Source organism: Herpailurus yagouaroundi, unplaced genomic scaffold (assembly GCF_014898765.1).
Source record: "Herpailurus yagouaroundi ecotype Mexico unplaced genomic scaffold, PumYag 181, whole genome shotgun sequence".
Classification (NCBI taxonomy): Eukaryota; Metazoa; Chordata; class Mammalia; order Carnivora; family Felidae; genus Herpailurus; species Herpailurus yagouaroundi.
The window spans coordinates 35997851-36014355 of record NW_024412412.1 but is presented as its reverse complement, the minus strand read 5'-3'; the positions used below and the strand labels follow the sequence as shown (position 1 = coordinate 36014355).

General features: G+C 50.2%; 1 protein-coding gene across 4 annotated transcripts in view; it reads right to left on the bottom strand.

Moving 5' to 3' along the window:
- The window catches only part of GFRA2 (GDNF family receptor alpha 2), an 85981-nt gene that overhangs the window by 9421 nt on the left and 60055 nt on the right, over nucleotides 1-16505 (bottom strand). For 3 of the 4 annotated variants that reach the window (XR_005795043.1, XM_040490365.1, XM_040490367.1), the window contains 3 exons: nucleotides 5956-6065; nucleotides 5065-5205; nucleotides 2538-2710 (listed from right to left, as the gene is read on the bottom strand). Coding sequence is in view for 3 of the 4 variants with exons in the window: in XM_040490365.1 (XP_040346299.1) it covers nucleotides 2538-2710; nucleotides 5065-5205; nucleotides 5956-6065 (424 nt within the window). In the remaining variant the exon portion in view is untranslated. The remainder of the gene's footprint in view (nucleotides 1-2537; nucleotides 2711-5064; nucleotides 5206-5955; nucleotides 6066-16505) is intronic. The other variant, XM_040490366.1, reaches the window with a different exon arrangement.

Genomic DNA, 16505 nt, shown 5'->3' with positions numbered 1-16505 from the left:
CAGGAAGATGGTTGGCAGGCCCCCTCTGAGGGTCTACATCTCTTCTTTTTCTCTTGGAATGGCCAATCTCAGCTGTCCCGCCCAGAGTGACACAGTCAGTAGACTGTGAGTGGGCAGTCCCTGAGGCCAGGCCTGAGGAGCCCCCTGCTAGTCAGCCTCCCCAGCTCGGGCCCCTGCATTCAGAGTGCTCCTCTGTCTGCAAGCACTTTCACGTGGTGAATCTGAAGAAAACCAGGCTGGGGCTAAAAGAAACCAGGCAACAGTTTTAGCAAAATGCCGAGGGAATTGAGGGAAAATTTTTAAAAAGGAGTCAGAGCCACCAGGCACTGAGTGGCTGAATGGGCTGCAGTGAGGGCAAGAGACCACGCCCTTGAACTCTTCCACACCCACGGTGAGTCAAGCTACAGTAAGAGCCTCAGGAAAGATCCACAGCCACCTGCTGAATCAGCACTTCCCTTTGTAAGCCTGCCCCGAGGAGCTCAGGGAGGCTGGTGGTGCCCCAAGGGACATGTGGACCATGCCAGAGCATGGTCCCCTGACAGGTGGCCCAGCCCTGACCGCCGAGCTGCCTGCCACTCTAGCATGAAATTGAGCTGGCAACTGTCTGTGCAGCGGGCCCCCAAGCCCCTGCCCACAGCCACTCAAGCGTGGCTAGTGTAATTAGGAGCTGCCCGAGGGTGACACGGACTCCTCAGCTGGGATCTGGAGGAGCAGCCTGATGGAGGGGCGCAGGGCATGGAAGGGCCCATGCTGAGCCTAACAGGAGGATACCTGGAGGTCAGCTGTTCAGCACAGAGAAGCCCACCAGGGAGGGCGGGGGGGGGGGGGGTAGGTTTCCCAACCAGGACAGGCACCCATCCCAGCTCCTGTGGTACAATGGGTCCCTGCTCAAGTCCTCATCCTGACACCAGGAATGCCCACTGGGTTTTTTTCCAGCCTTACCGAGGTTGTAATTGACCATCAAACATTGCATGTATTCACAGTGTACAACCTGATGACCCAATATATGGGCACACACACCGTGAAATATTTACCACATGCCAATCAACATATTTCATAATACGATACTGTCAGCTACAGTCACATCGCTGTATGCCAGGTCTCAGAACTGCCTTGTTGTACACAAGTAAAACTTTGTAGCAGATGTGCACTGTTGATCCCTCGAGCATGACACCCAACTTAGCCTGGCGTCCTCACTGCCTCGCACATAGCCAGGCCTTGATAACCCTGCCCCCTCACCCACTCAGGCTGTGCCCCCTGCTGCCCCCAACCTTCTTGGCAATTCTAGGCCCAACTCCCTCACTGTACCCCAACACCCCCAACCTTGCTGTTCCCTCCTTCCTCTGCTCCGATACTCTGCATGGGGTCAGTCCTCTTTTACACTCTTTGTTCTAGGGGTGTGTGTGTATGAGTGTGAGAAAGTGTGTATGTGAGTATGCATGTGGGTGTGAGTGTATGAGTGAGTGTATTATGTGAGAGTATGTGAATGTGAGAGTTGTGGGTGTGTTGTGAGTGAGTGTGGGTGTGTGTATATATGTATGTACGTGTGTGTGTGAGTGGCTGTACTGTGTGTGTGTATATGTATCAGTGTATGTATGTATGTGAGTGTAAGAGTGTATAGGTGTGGGGGGGGTGTGGTGTGTGGGGGTGTATTATGTGGGTGAGTGGGTGTATTGTGGGTGAGTGTGTGTATGTGTGTGAGTGTGTGTGTGTGTGTGTGTTCTGACTAGATCCAACTGCCTAAGCAAAGAATCTACTGTAGCAAATGGCATGATGGCAGGAGGGTAGCCCAACAGAGAGAAAAAGCTGAGTGGGGAGCCCTAGGATGTGCCCCCATAGTGCCACATGTGTCCCCTATTGTGGCACTGAACCCAGTCCATGCCTGATGCTTGTTGAATTGTTTGACCCTGAACAAGACCGTAAGGACCACAAAACCCAGGACACTGTCAGTTTTACTCATCAAAGTCTCCCTCACATCTCACATAAGTCCTGGCACATAACGCATACATAATACATGTTCGATGACTAGGTGGATGGACAGATGGACAAACAAATGAACATCATGGATTTTGGGGTCTGACGTAGGTTTGAAATCTTATTCTACCACTAACTGGCTGTATGACCTTGGGTATGTTACCTAAACTTCTTCTTGGGTCAGTTTCCTGTGTATAATACATGAAGACCAATACCTCACTTTGTAAAAATTCAGTGAAGTAGGCAGAGAATCTGCTAGCATAACACCTGGTAATTAGCAGATGGTTAGTATGTGTTAACCATTCCATTTCCCTGGCACCCCGTGTTCTGTAGCACAATCCAGTGCTTCCTACTTGTCAGGTGAATGCCTAGGGAATGTAGGCACAAAAAAACTAGCCCCCAACAGCTGTTCCCTGCCTCTTGGGTCCTGACCCAAGGGCAAGAACTTGCCAGTCCCATCCCTGATCCCCAGTGAGCTAATTTCCCACACCCACCTCTCATGTCCTGGTGTTTCTCTATGCCTTCAGCCTGCCCTCCCCAGTTGCAGAGCCGTGTCCCCTCACCTGGACAGATGTGCAGGTGGTGATGACGCTGGTCCCCAGGCTGGTGCTATCACTGAGGTCATCTGGCAAAGAAGGTGTTTTCTCCACCCGAGGGGCCTGCGTGGCCTGGAATGAGGGGCTTTTAGGGGAGAGGTTCACATCCGTGCCGTTGCCAAAGGCCTGGATGGCATTCCCTGTGGGGGTGAGAGCAGGTAGGCACAGAGAAATCAGGGGCTGCCTCCATAATTTCTTCCCCTCACATCCTAATGCTGCCTTCCCTGTAACAGCCCAGAGCCGGGGACAGGGTGTGGCTTGTCCAAACTTAATTTCTCTGGAGCCCCCTTTCAGACACTACTGACATCTCACATGGAGAGAAGAAAATAGCAAGAGGGAGGTTGCAAAAGACAAACAAAAGAAAGAAATGTGGAGCCCAAATGTCCATCGAAAGCTAAGTGACTTAAGTTGGTCAGAGAAAGACAAATACCATATGATTTCACTCATGTGAAATTTAAGAAACAAAACAGATGAACACAGAAGAAAAAAAAGAGACAGGCAAACCATGAAAGAGACTCTTAACGATACAGAACAAACTATGGGTTGATGGAGGGAAGTGTATGGGAAATGGGTGATGGGTACTAAGAAGGGCACTTGTTGGGATGACCACTGGGTGTTGTATGTAAGTGATGATTCACTGAATTCTACTCCTGAAACCAACATTACATTATATGTTAACTAACTGGAATTTAAATAAAAACTTGAAACATAAAAAAAAAAAAAAGAAAAAGAAATGCAGAAGAGGAAGGGAAGAGGAGAAGTGGGGTGGGGAGCCCGGAAGGAGGCAGCAGGCCGGGCCCAGGGCGGTGATCACTGGCTTCTCTGTACCTTCCTGTGCTGCAGACCACCCTCCACTTCAAAGCGTCCCCCACACCAATCCCCCCATCCCCACCCCTGCCCCACCCCTGCCCCACCCTCCAACCCCCACACAGGTTCTCCTGGCTCCTCTGCCACCTCAGATGCTTCCAGGTCCTGCCAATGGCATTCCAAGAGCCCCAGACTCAGCCATCCTCCACGGTGGCCTCACCTACTCCCACACCATCAACACCAGTGCACTGAAGACTAAATAATGGGACTTCTTGGACCAAACTGTTCCCAAGACATGACCCTGGAACCAAGTGCCTCCAGAAATCTCCACCTCCAAGTCCCAGATGCACCTCAAGTTCATCACGTCTCCGCCCCAACAAGGCATCGCTCCCTCCTGTTGCATCACTGCTTTCTGCCCATGTTTACAGTCTTGCAGAGGTCATCTCTCCCCACCCAAGCCCCCCACCATGCTTCCATGACCACCCACTTGCTGGCAGTTGAGCCCATCGCCTAAAGATCTGTGCACTCCATCTCTCCTCTCTCCTGCCCACCACTGCTCCAGCTCAGTCACACCGGCCTCTTTGGGAATAGCTGCTCCCCCACTTCTGAGTACACTTGTGTTGGATCACCTGTCAGAACCACAGCCCCAACCCTCCACACCAGAACCAGAGAACAGGCCATCTGCATGCTGGTCTGCCCACAATGCCACCTGCTGACTCCCCTTCAGTGACCTGCACCCCCACCTCCACCACCTATAGGACCATAAGATCCTAACACTTTTAGGACTGCAAGGCCCTTCATGAGGAGGATTCCCTCTCCCTGTCCAGATAACCCTCAGCGTCCTCATGCTCTACAGCAAGACTCCATAGTCCACAGTTCCTGCAAGCCGCCCTGCCAAGGGTGGACCGGTGTGCCCTCTCTGCCTCGTCAGCTGACAAATGCCCACTCTCCCTCAAGGGGCCAGCCTCTGAGGAGCTTTCAGGGCCTCCTCCTCCAGGCTGACTGGTATCACTAGTCTGGGCTCCTAAAGTGCCCTGTACTGACTTCCACCCTAGTATCACTCACTCCGTACTGTGGTCACAGTGACCCCCCTGACAGTGTGCCTCCATCAGATTCCACACTGCTCAATGGCAGGCACCATGGCTCATCTCTCTGAATCCTCAGTGCCATACAAAAAGGGAGGATGGACTGATGGATGGAAGGAAGAAAGGACAGAAGGAAGGCAGGAGATTTTCAAGTGGGTGGGTGGCAAGAGTGTCAGACTGAAAAGAGCGAGGCAGGCAGACTGTGGCTAACCTCTCTCTCTCTAGCCTTTAATTAGCAGTTTGGGACTTGCAAGTCACCAATTCTAATGGGAAACAAATCCTTAAGGGGACAAGTGACAGATGCTGAGATCCTCATCATACGGCTGTCCCTGAAGGAACCTGGCTAAAGCTCTCAGGATAACAGACCAGAAATCTTCGACCTTGGCCTGACATAGGCTCAAATCCTCCGGTGGTAAACTCAGGCTGGCCTACTGACTATTCAGTAGGATGAGTCCCCAAGAGCACAAAACCCAAGTTCTCCGTGGGTCACTGGGGAAGCCCTGTAGATTATCACTGGCCATCCCAATGGAGAGAGAAGGGCATGGCAAAGGCAGGCCTCCAGGGCCCCTCTGGGAGCATGGGGAGGGCCTGCTCGGACTTACGGAGGCACGGGTTCTCGGTGAAGTCCCTCAGGAACTTCTCACACTCCTCCTCCATGTTCCCACTCCCACGACAACTGCACCAGGGGGACACCACGATGCCAGTGGGGTTGGAGTCCACGTAGTTGGGTGTCATATCAAACCCTGGGCAGGGAGAAAGGGAAGGCAAAGGAAAGAGGAATAGTGAGGCCTTCTCTTTGGGCCCCAGGCCCCAGACACAACAGAGAAGAGGCTGGGGAACTCTCCTTTCCTCCCACCTGCCCCCTCAAACACACATACATCCCAACTCAAACAAACAGACCGTTACTATCCCAGCGACCATGCAGTCATGGCCACAGGGAGCAGAGGGGTATGGACACTGAGGAAAGAGCAAGATAGCAGAGGAGCTATCCCGGAGTCACCACCCTGCCCCCTGCTTCCCTGGGCCTTTGCCTTCTTCACCAGCAAGCAGAACCTGTGTTCGAGAGCCAGGGAGACTAAGGTTCACATCCTGGGTTTGGATCCCAGTGCCAACATTTACTAGCAAGGGGAACTTGTGCAAGTGACTTGACCTCTCTAAGCCTCAGTTTTACCATTTGTAGAATAGAGATAGCAACTCCCCCCTAGTAAGTACTGCTATGAGAATTAAAATAAAACAGTTGGTGTAAACTGCTCAGGGCGGTACCTGGAAAGTCCAAACCATGTAATAAATGTTGCTTTCTCATTTCAAAAGCCTTATAAGGCCCTTGGGGCCCTCCTCCCCCCATGATAAAAGGTTGCCTTCTCCTCTGGTTTCCCACCACAGAGAAAAGCAAGCTCAGGCTGTCCACTCTCTGGCCCTGAGCCAGGCCCCCTGCCCATGGGGATCGGGCAGCCAGGAGCCACCAAGAGCCCAGGTGCGCGGGGGCGGCTTACCAATCATGCCAGCGTAGGAGCCCAGACACGCCTGGTAATTGTCGGCAGGGCAGCTGGTGAGCGTCTGGTAGGAGGCACGACAATTGGCGTGGAAGTCTGCCAGCCGGGACCTGGTGTCAGGAGAAGACCCAACAGAGAGAACGGTTTAGTCTGGCTGCCTTCCCGCCTTTTCTCCAGCAGAGCGGCTCCTGCCTGCAGGTTCCCAGGGCAGGAGGAAGCCAGGAAGATGGAGAGGAACATGGGAGAAACCAAGCCTTGAGGGACTTCAGGCTGGGAGCTCCTTGAGGGCAGGACTTCCTGGAGAGCCAGGTACACAGTTTAGGAACAGTGGGCTCTGAATGGATCTTCCAGTCAGAGGAACACAGACAGAAAGAACCTGGGGTGGATTTGCCAAGAATGCCTGGGACCAAGGAAGGAAAGCTAGGCTCTGCTTTCTGCTTGACCACAGTCCTGGGTGACCTTGCCCAAGGTCTTCAACACATCACTCTTCCTGCCTGCAAAATGCATACAATAATCCCTGCTCCAGCTACTCCCAGGATCCAGTTGAGGGTCAAAGGAGCCAGCCCCCAGACAGGTAAAAAAAGAGTCCGTCTAGGGTGAGACACCCATAGGCTTTCCTGACAGTCCTCTTCTGAACCAAGTCAGAGCAAAGCTTCCCCTGCTGTCCTTCCAACTGCCCCTTGGGCAGAATCAGCCCTTTCTTCCCCTGGTGATATAACCTGCTGTCACCCCTTCCTCTCTGTTGGCCCCCATAATACTGCTTCATAACTATGTGGGCACATCCCTCCTTGACTGTGAGTCACCTGAAGGCAAACAGATGCTCTCTGGCCAGGGTCTGTCTCCAGCACCTGATGTGGAAGGTCACATGGAGCCCAGAACACCCAAAGCTAACCCACCCTGGCACCCTGGCTACCATCAGCCTGGCCATCTCACCTCCCCACCTGCCATCACTTCCTACAGGTGAGTGCCCTTTGCCATGGGGTCTTCGTGTATCATACCATTTGTGTCTCACAGAAGCCCCAAGTAGAGAGGAATATGGTCTCATTCACTGGTATTTTCCCAATGATGGGCACACAGTAGGGCCTCAACAAATAGGTGCTCAGTGAGGAGACTGTGGTAGCTATAGGAAGGACCAAAATGCAGCCCTTGACTGCCTGCCCCCACTCTCTCCACGCCATAAGGCACCTCACAAAGTCATCCCGAAGGTTGCCCCAAGTTCAGCTCCCCTGGTCCTCCACCGGAACTCTGTCCCATCTGAGAAAGAAGCAGGCAGAGAGAGACCAGAGGTTGAGAGACCAGGACAGCCTGACAGGAACACTCTCAGAGCAGGCAGTTGCGTGTGTCCCACCATGGTACACATTCTGGTTTGTCCTGGGGACGGGGTTTGGGGGAGAGAGAGGAAGCTCTGCGGAGGAATTCAACCCCAACAATGCCTCATGTGTCCCAGACCCTGAAGCCCACAGAAGTGTGGGAGACAGAAGGTGATGAGCACCGAACTGACAGGGGACTGGGGTTCACACTTCAGCTGTGCCCCTAATTCACTGGATGACTCAGGCAAGTCCTTCCTTCTCAGGGACTCGGTTTCCTGGTTTACCAAATGAAATACAAAGTGCTCTCAGTAAAAGATATTTTCACAGTCTGGGAAGATGAAAAAGTTCTGGAGATGGAGGTGGTGATGGCTGCACAACATTGTGGATGTATTTAATGTCACTGAAAACCATACAGTCAAAAATGGTTAAAATGGTAAATTTTATGTAATGTATAACTTATCACAATAAAAATGATTTAAGAAAAGAAACTTACACATCCATCCATTTATCATTAAATCCTCACAAACACTGAGACCTGAACTCTGTGAGATCTCACCAGGATTGTTGTTACTATCCCACTTTATAGAGGAGGACGCTGAGACTCAGAGGAGCTAAATAAATTGCCCAAGATCATAGAGTTCCTGAGCAGTGGAGCCAGGGCCCCGCCCCAGAATGAACAACAGGGTGGATGCCCTTTCTGGGACAAAAGCCCCTGAAGGTCTTTCCAGAGCCAACATTCTGCGTCCCTGAAAACAGGAAGCCTGCAGGTGTCTTCCCCCTCCTTCCTACCCTCTATCTCCTCACCACCCAACACCGAAACAGGGAGAAACAGCATTTCTAACCAAGACTTCAGTCCCTGCAGAGTAAGACTCAGTCTTAAATGGTAAGAGCAGCGTCTGTCCAACCGCACACCCCACATGTGCGTGAAGACATTCTTGACAGTGTGAGTGTGGTGGCCTCTGCCTACCTCCTAGCCTCCAGAGACACAGACTTTAATAGGTAGAGGAGACCTGGAGGCAAGCAAAACAAAAGCTCTAGGCACCTGCTGTGGGCTGAGTCGCATCCTGACTCCCAGTACCATAATGGAACCTTACGTCGGAATGAGCTTTTTGCAGACGTGACCAAGACGAGGTCACAGCGGATTAGGGTGAGCCCTCCAGCCAATGACTAGTGTCCTTAAGAAGGGAGAAGAGACACAGACACAGTGAGAATACATGTGAAGATGGAGGCAGAGACTGAGCGACGCCCCTACAAGGCCAGGAAGGGCAAGGTCTGCAGGCAATACCAGCAGCTGAGAGAAAGGCACTGAGCAAATTCCTCCTTCAAGCCTTTGGGGAACACAACCCAGCTGACACCTTGATATGGGACTTCTGGCCTCCAGAACTGTGAGAGAATACATTTCCCTTTTAAGCTCCCAGCTTGTGGGACTTTGTTATGGCAGCCACAGGAGACTCGTACAGCCCTTCAGGGACTTCACTGTCTGCTTTGGCCAGATGCCTCCCTCCAAAAGGAGCCAAGGGGATGTGGTCAGGCCCCAACACTAAGGAGGGCTGGGCTGCAGGTGGGCAGCATGAAGCCAGAACCAAGCTCCTGCAGGGTGTGGGGCAAGGAAGGTGCTAGACAACAAGCAAAGCCACCACTTGTCATCTCCTCCCCACCAAGAGGCATTGAAATCATCTCTTAACCAAAGTACATGAGTACGTTCCAAAGCTATGTGATCACACTAGGGCCTGACTCCCTCCTAGTACCCCCGCAAGGCCTACCTGCAGTCCTCCCCCACAAAGCCTTTTCTGACCACCCCAGCTGTGTGGATTTCTCCCACCTCTGTATTCTAGCTACACACATGGTCTGGACCAGGCAATTTCATACTCAATTGTATAAAGACACCGATACTGTCCTATTTGGTCTCTCCAACTGGTACCTATTTTCCTAGAGTGTCAGACTTCACTGATTTCTTCATTCTTCCTCCAAACATGTATTGAGCCCCTGTCACGTGACTGACAGACAAGGCTGGGAAGGGCAATGTCAGAAAGGAAATCCCAGCTAATGGGGTCAGGGCAGAGTACCCACCAGCGATGGCCCAGAGCTTGATGAGAAGTCACGGTCGGCTCGCCCTCCGGTGGGAGCACGCTGCCCACTTCCCTTCTGCAAGGTTAGTTCTCCACTCATTGACACTGGGAACCTTGAGGATCTTGCCTGGCCCCACCATCCACAAAGCCCCTCAAAATGTCACTGGGCCCCACAGGCTGGAGAAGGTGCAAAGCATGAGCAAGGAGAATGTGACTGTCCACAAAGATAGGCCACTGGAGAAGAGATGATAGAAAAGGAACCTGGGAACTGGGAGGTTCTGTCTCACGGCCAGGCTCTATCACTCACTGGCTGTGACTTTGGGCAGGTCTGTCATGTCTCTGAGCTCAGTGTCCCCAGTTATCAAATAGGGTGAGTCATGCCTGCCAATCTCCACCCCCCCCCCATGGGGCTATGTAAGACAGCTGGGGAACTCAGAGGAGGCATCACCTTATCTTTCTTCTCTATCCAGACATCTTGTCCCCAGTACTGTGCCTGCCAAACACTGGCAAGTGCAAACAGGGAACAGGTTTTCCTGGGTCTGGGATAGAAGGAAAACTACCTGTTCAACCTGCCAAGGTAGGTCTGGTTCCCACACAAGGCAATGCGGGCATATCAGGAAGAAAAGACCCCCATGCCCTCTCCCTTACCACAAGGCTCCAGGGTCACCCTGCTGGTCCCAGGTGAACGATGGCTTTCCTACCCCACCATCACTCTCCATGCCACTCTGAGGACACAGGAAGAGGAACACCAGCCCCCAAAGCATACACAAGTCTCCTTTGCCAGACCCGTCTAATGCCATGGCCTACTTCCTTTAAGCAGGCCCTCCGGCTCCATTCAGAGCACAGGGAGGAGAGGAGGTAGGCCTGGGCGCAGCAGCCATCAGAGGGGCAGGTGAAGGGAAGGGCCACAGCTCAGCCTTCTGTTCCTCCATCTCTCCATTCTTAGTGTCAAAGTGATCTTGGCAAGAGAGAAAGCCAAATGGGGCCAGTTAGGGGGATGCTGTGTCCAAGTCTCCAGAAGGCCTTTGATTGCTCAGATTCTCTCTGCCCCTCAAGACAGGCTGATGGCCATGGCAGCCAGCTCCCTCTGTCAGCATCAAAGACCAAGTGACATCAATTTCCTTCAAGCTGGCGACACGCTAGACTCCAGCCACTATGTGAAGCAGCCACATAAGCGCTCCCTACCCAGCCCTGGAAGGCGCATTCTCCAAGGCAAATGTTATCCTTTTCATAGTGCACGGCTGCCAGCCAGCTGGGGCTCTCTGTGCCCTCTCCGGGCCTGATGCTGCTCCTCCCTGCAGACCCTGTGAGGTCGCCTCTGGACTCCATTCTCACACTGCTAAGAAGACTTCTCCTTGGCCCATCCCCATCACTTTGCAAATTTCCACCTTTAAGAACCCCCATAGGAAAGAGGGCATAAAAGAAAGCATGAGAAAAAGAGAGACAGACAGACAAAGAAAGGCACAGAGAGCCAGCAAAAGAGCAAATATGAACAAAGCCAAGTCCATCCCAGTGAGATCAAGTGAAGACTGCCAAATGAGCTCAGGGCGGCAGGTGGCTCTGTCCGAAAAACACAAACCCTCTCTGGGCTGGTTTCATTAGCAGCTGTAGCCTATTCAATCACACAGAAGCAGCAGGAGAGGCACAGAGAGACACTTGACCCCCAATTTGATTAAACGGTTGCCAGATTAAATATAGGATGTCCATTTAACTTGAATATCAGATAAACAATGAATTTTTTAGTGTAAGTATATCCCATGCAGTATCTGGGACATACTAATATTAAACTAAACATAACTAATACTAAGCAGTTTTTCATCATTCATCTGGAATTCAAATTTAACTGGGTATCCTGAATTTTCATTTGTTGGATCTGGCAATCCTATTTGATTAGGCAGATGTGCTTCTACAGAGGGAAAAAGAGGCAAGGCTCGATGTGCAAAGATCAGCCATACAAGCAGACTCCCTATAGGTTAGTGGTTCTCTAAGTGTGGTCCACAGAGCAACAGCACTGGCATCAACTGGGAACTTGTTAGAAAAGCAAATTCTCCAGGCCCACCCCAGACATACAAGATCTGAAATTCTAAGGGCAGGGCCCAACAATCTGTGCTTTAACAAGCCCTCCAGGTGATTCTGAGGCAGGCTAAAGTTTGGGAATATGGCAATCTACACAGACTGCAGAGCTGGGCTTCGGGGGGCCCTTCAGACCCCACCCCCTGGTCTCAGCTTTAAACATCCCCACTTTATGACCTAGCCATGGAAGAAAATAATGCTTCATGCCAGGGCCTGAGAAGGCTCCTGGTTACATGGCAAAGAATGCTCATATTTGTGTACATACACACACACACACACACACACACACACACACACAACAATCCCTACACAGACATACACTTACACTTGGATACACACTTCTCAGCTCTATGCTTGGTCTTAGCCAAGAGAAAGTACAGGCACCTGTAATCAATGAGACCATCCTTGATCCAAATTCTAAATACCTTCCCAAACACATATAGTTTGGGAATACTAAAATATAATACAAGGTGAATTACTCCACAGAACCCCAAAGCATTCCAATGCCAGACAGTACATGGCTTTTTGGTGTGTTCTTGTCAGCTTCCCAAAGTTCCCATTTATCAGATTATACCTTTTACACTGTTGCCATGGAAACCAATGGTTTTCTATTGATAGTCTTAATTTTTTTTTAACGTTTATTTATTTTTGGGACAGAGAGAGACAGAGCATGAACGGGGGAGGGGCAGAGAGAGAGGGAGACACAGAATCCAAAGCAGGCTCCAGGCTCTGAGCCATCAGCCCAGAGCCCGACGCGGGGCTCGAACTCATGGACCGCGAGATCGTGACCTGAGCTGAAGTCGGACGCTTAACCGACTGAGCCACCCAGGCGCCCCACTATTGATAGTCTTAAAAGTGAAGAAGGAGGGGCGCCTGGGTGGCTCGGTCGGTTGGGCGTCCAACTTCGGCTCAGGTCATGATCTCACGGCCCGTGAGTTCAAGCCCCGCGTCAGGCTCTGTGCTGACCGCTCAGAGCCTGGAGCCTGTTTCAGATTCCGTGTCTCCCTCTCTCTCTGCCCCATCCCCACTCATGCTCTGTCTCTCTCTGTCTCAAAAATAAATAAACGTTAAAAAAATTTAAAAAAAAAAAGTGAAGGAGAAAAGGGAGCTAATATTTATTGAGGTCCTATTATGTACCAGATGCAGTTACCTCATTGAATTTTCTGAACAATTCCACAAAGTAGACATATTCCACAGCAAGAACACAGCAGCTCTGAGAGGTAGGCCACACGTACCCTACAGCCAGAATACCACGACCAGGCACCTGCTAACAAGGATAGGGTCTTTTCTCTGGCTGTGCTGTCACGATCCTCCACTGCTAATGATGATTCCAAAGGCACCCACCAGCACTGTCCTCATGCAAACGAACAGGGTACTTGAATATTTCATGGAAGGGAAAAGGGTTTCCCAAGAAGTGCAAATTACTCATGATAGGCCTCATAGACAACTTATGGGAATGCAGAGAAAATGGCTTTAATAGACCCAAGTGCCTCTGGAATGGCTTTCTGAGGTTCTCTCCAGCAGTGCAGGGCTTGGTTAAGTGCGTTCAATGTTATGTGACACTGAGAAAGGGGAAAATGGATTTCACCCATGTGGCTGCTTTCTGACACCTCCAGGGCTCACTGTGGACAGCCTGGTCCTCCGTCCTTTCCTGCTCCTCCAGGAGACTGCCACCACTTGTTTCATGAAATCAAGTACCAACCCGGCTTCTTTCCTTTCTGTTTATTCTTCAGGTGTGCAGTAAACATTTATTCTACCTGCTCAGAATAGCAGCTCCCCTGGGAGTGGGCTGAGGGGAGGGACTCCCACCTCCAGCCAGGTAGCTCTGATAAAGGCTGTCAACCATGGCACTCTACTACCTGGGCCAAAGGTGGACACATGACCCAGGCTGGGCCAACCATACAACTCTGTCCCCAGCCACACAGACTAGTTTAGGGATAAGGAAGTAACACAAGCTAGGCTAAACAGGGTGTTTCCCTGGGGTTTTCCTAATGGAGCAAGCAAGGAAGACTATTCTTTTCTCTCTGGTTATGAGACACCACAGACATGAGCCCAGATGAATCGGGGCCATACTCTAGCCTCACGGTCACAAGAAGAATAAACATGCAGCTAACCCGCAGAGAGAAGCAGAAACAAGAGACAAGGAGAGAGAAAGGCCTATTTGTATTTGAGTCCTAGAATCTACTCCTGCCCTTTCTAAATTTTATTGGAAGCCAATAAATTCCTTTTTAATTTTCTTAAGGGGGTCTCTGTTACTTAAAACAGAAAAATTCTTGACTAATGTCTAGCTTCACTCTCCGATTTTATATGATCTTCTCTGCCCACGTTCAAAGGAACCAAAAAAAGGCATACACTGAAAAGGACACAGATCAAAAACCAAACCCACAAAGGGTCTGACTAGCCCATGTGAAAGAGCCAGGATTGCAGGAGTACCTCAAGTGAGAGCAACTTGGAAAACAGATGCTAATAAAATTCATGAAGGAAGATGGACCTAGCCTTAGATTCTTTCCCCAGCTTAACTAGAGGGGAATGGCTCAGATGGATGAGCCACAGAAAGCAACGCTGCTATTAAAAATGACAAGGACGTAGATTGTGCCAATATATGAAAAGTCAAACATGAAATCACGTGAAGGGATTAAAAATCAGGAGACAATACAGTTTGCATACCCTGGTTGCAAACAGGGGAAAATGGTAAGCGTATAAACTAACAAGATCCAGAAGTAAATTTCAAAAGATGCTAATAGAATACACTGTTTGTTATGCTCTCTTTTAATAAAGTTGCTTTAAGATTGTAATTATTTCTTCAAGTTTAATTGAACAAGGCCTCAGGATTCCTGAGTTATTTTAAACAGTGATTTTTCTAAGCTTCATTTAGAGGAAGGGTTATTAGTTCCAGGAACATCAGCAAATTTTACTGGCCCTCTGTCCCAAGACAAAGAGGCTGAGAGAGAAAAGCTACCATCTCAGAGAACTGGCTCCTCCCTCCGGGCAGCTCCGATACCTAGACACTTGCAGGTTGGAGACAGAACCTGGTGCCAAACTGGGAAATGCACACCAAACCCTTCTGGACATGACCATGACTCCAGGGCAGGCTGCCACACGTAGAAATGTTTGCTCTCCTCCCACAGGAGGTCCTGAATTCACGAGAACCCCTCTCCCCTCCACCCAGCCAGAAGCGCACTCAGCCAGAAGGTCCAATTTCCAACATTATGCCATACTGACTGGGTTTGAGCTTTGGCTTAGCTACTCACTAGCTGTGTGACCTTAAATAGGTCATTAAATCTCTCCAGGCCTCCATTTCTTCAGCTGGAAAATGGAGGTAACAATAGTATTTACCTCATACGGTCATGGCAAGGTCTGAATGAGATGTCCAATGAGCAAATGTACGTAAGTGCTTGGACAGTGCCTGGCATGTAGTGGATGCCCTGGCAGCGCTTGCTGCCACTCTTGATGAGATCAGAAGACCCTGCTAACCACTCCTGAGCACAGAACACAGTGTTAGAAGGCATGAGCCCTTTCCCTTCAGGCCAAGGGACATAACATCTCTGATCTATTAACAAGCACCCTCTGCATTTGTACAGTGTCACACAAAGTACTTCTACTAACATCCTCACATTTTACTCTGACAACAATTCTCTGAGGTTGGCATTATTACCTCTGCTTTAAAGATAAGGAAACAAAGACTTAGGTTAATTAACTCAGTTACTATCTCAGCAGCAAGGCCAGAAGACTTAGCTTCAAATCTTATGAAGCCATTGGGTTTTCCCTTTTACCATAAGGCCTACACCCTCACCTTCCATCCCTTTTCCCGCACACCACCCCCGTCCCTTCTCCCAGCATTCTGAAGCCACAGAACGAGGGAGGTTTATTTCTCTCTGCCATCCCCAAGGGAATAAGTGGGGTGCTACCTTGCTCTTTGGCCCCTCCTTGTCATCCAGCCTGGAGATCCCACAGCATCCCCCTTCTCCCCTCCAGGTGAGCCATGGAGAAATGGCCTGGAGAGTGCTGTGGTTGGAGCCACTGCACCCCCAACTGACCAAAAGCAATCAATTAGACCTAGGCCACCATCAAGAGACAGATATACCAACCACGGTGGCCAACCTAAGCCTGCTTTGGGAGAGGATCGATCAGTAGGGTCTGGATGGATCTCCCACCCAGGGCCCAGAGATAAGAGCCAAGACCGTATCCTTCTTCTAGAGACCATTGGTTAAGTCCCTTCATGTCCTCTGAAAACACAAGCAGATGGGCAGATACCCTTTTCTCCACTTTTCCCCAATCTGATCTTCACCTATGTTCCAAACCTATTATTACACAGTAAGAAGAGAAAAGAATTAAACACATGCATCATTTGATTTTAATTGAAGGACTGTTCTATTTCATTGAACTGCTAAGTAAGCTGAACAAGAGATTGTGTTTACATAAGCAAACCCCGAGTCACTATAGACTTGCTGTCACATTAAGTCAATACTTATGAAGGCTCTCTATTTAATTATTCAGTGAGGATTGACTTATTATTGTGTTAAGAGTGTGGTTAGCCTTGAGCTAGGTAGCCAGCCAGCTGAAAGATTTCTTTCAACTTTCTCTGAATGCTGATATGGTTCTTGCTGGTGGTATGAGGTTGGGTTTCTTCCCTCTCTCTCTCCCCACCACCCCCCTCTTCCAGGTCCACCTCCCACCAGTTGGGGGTAGGAAACAATCCTGCAGTGCCAGGGAGCAGGCAACGTCCCAGACCTTAGTGGCCAGCCGCTCACATGGTCTTCCTAACCCTAGGAATTAGTCCAGAGGCAGTGACACTTGAAGTCCCATTAGCTTATTTCCTCTCAGTTCTAGCCATTCTGTCCTTCGTTCTTCCTCTTCCTGATGTTGAGAACCTCCTACACAAAGACCCAGACCTCTCCCTACCTTTATTTTCCTCAGCATTTCCCCTCTCTTCAACCTCCACACAATGTGCTTCTCAGCCTTCGCAGTCCATCCACACCCATGGTATATTGTTACAGAGATTCAGATAGTTTCTTACATTAAATAACATTTCCTGAAACATAACATACAGAGAAAAATCCAAAGGTGGATGCTTAGCCGAAACTGCAGACCAACTGAA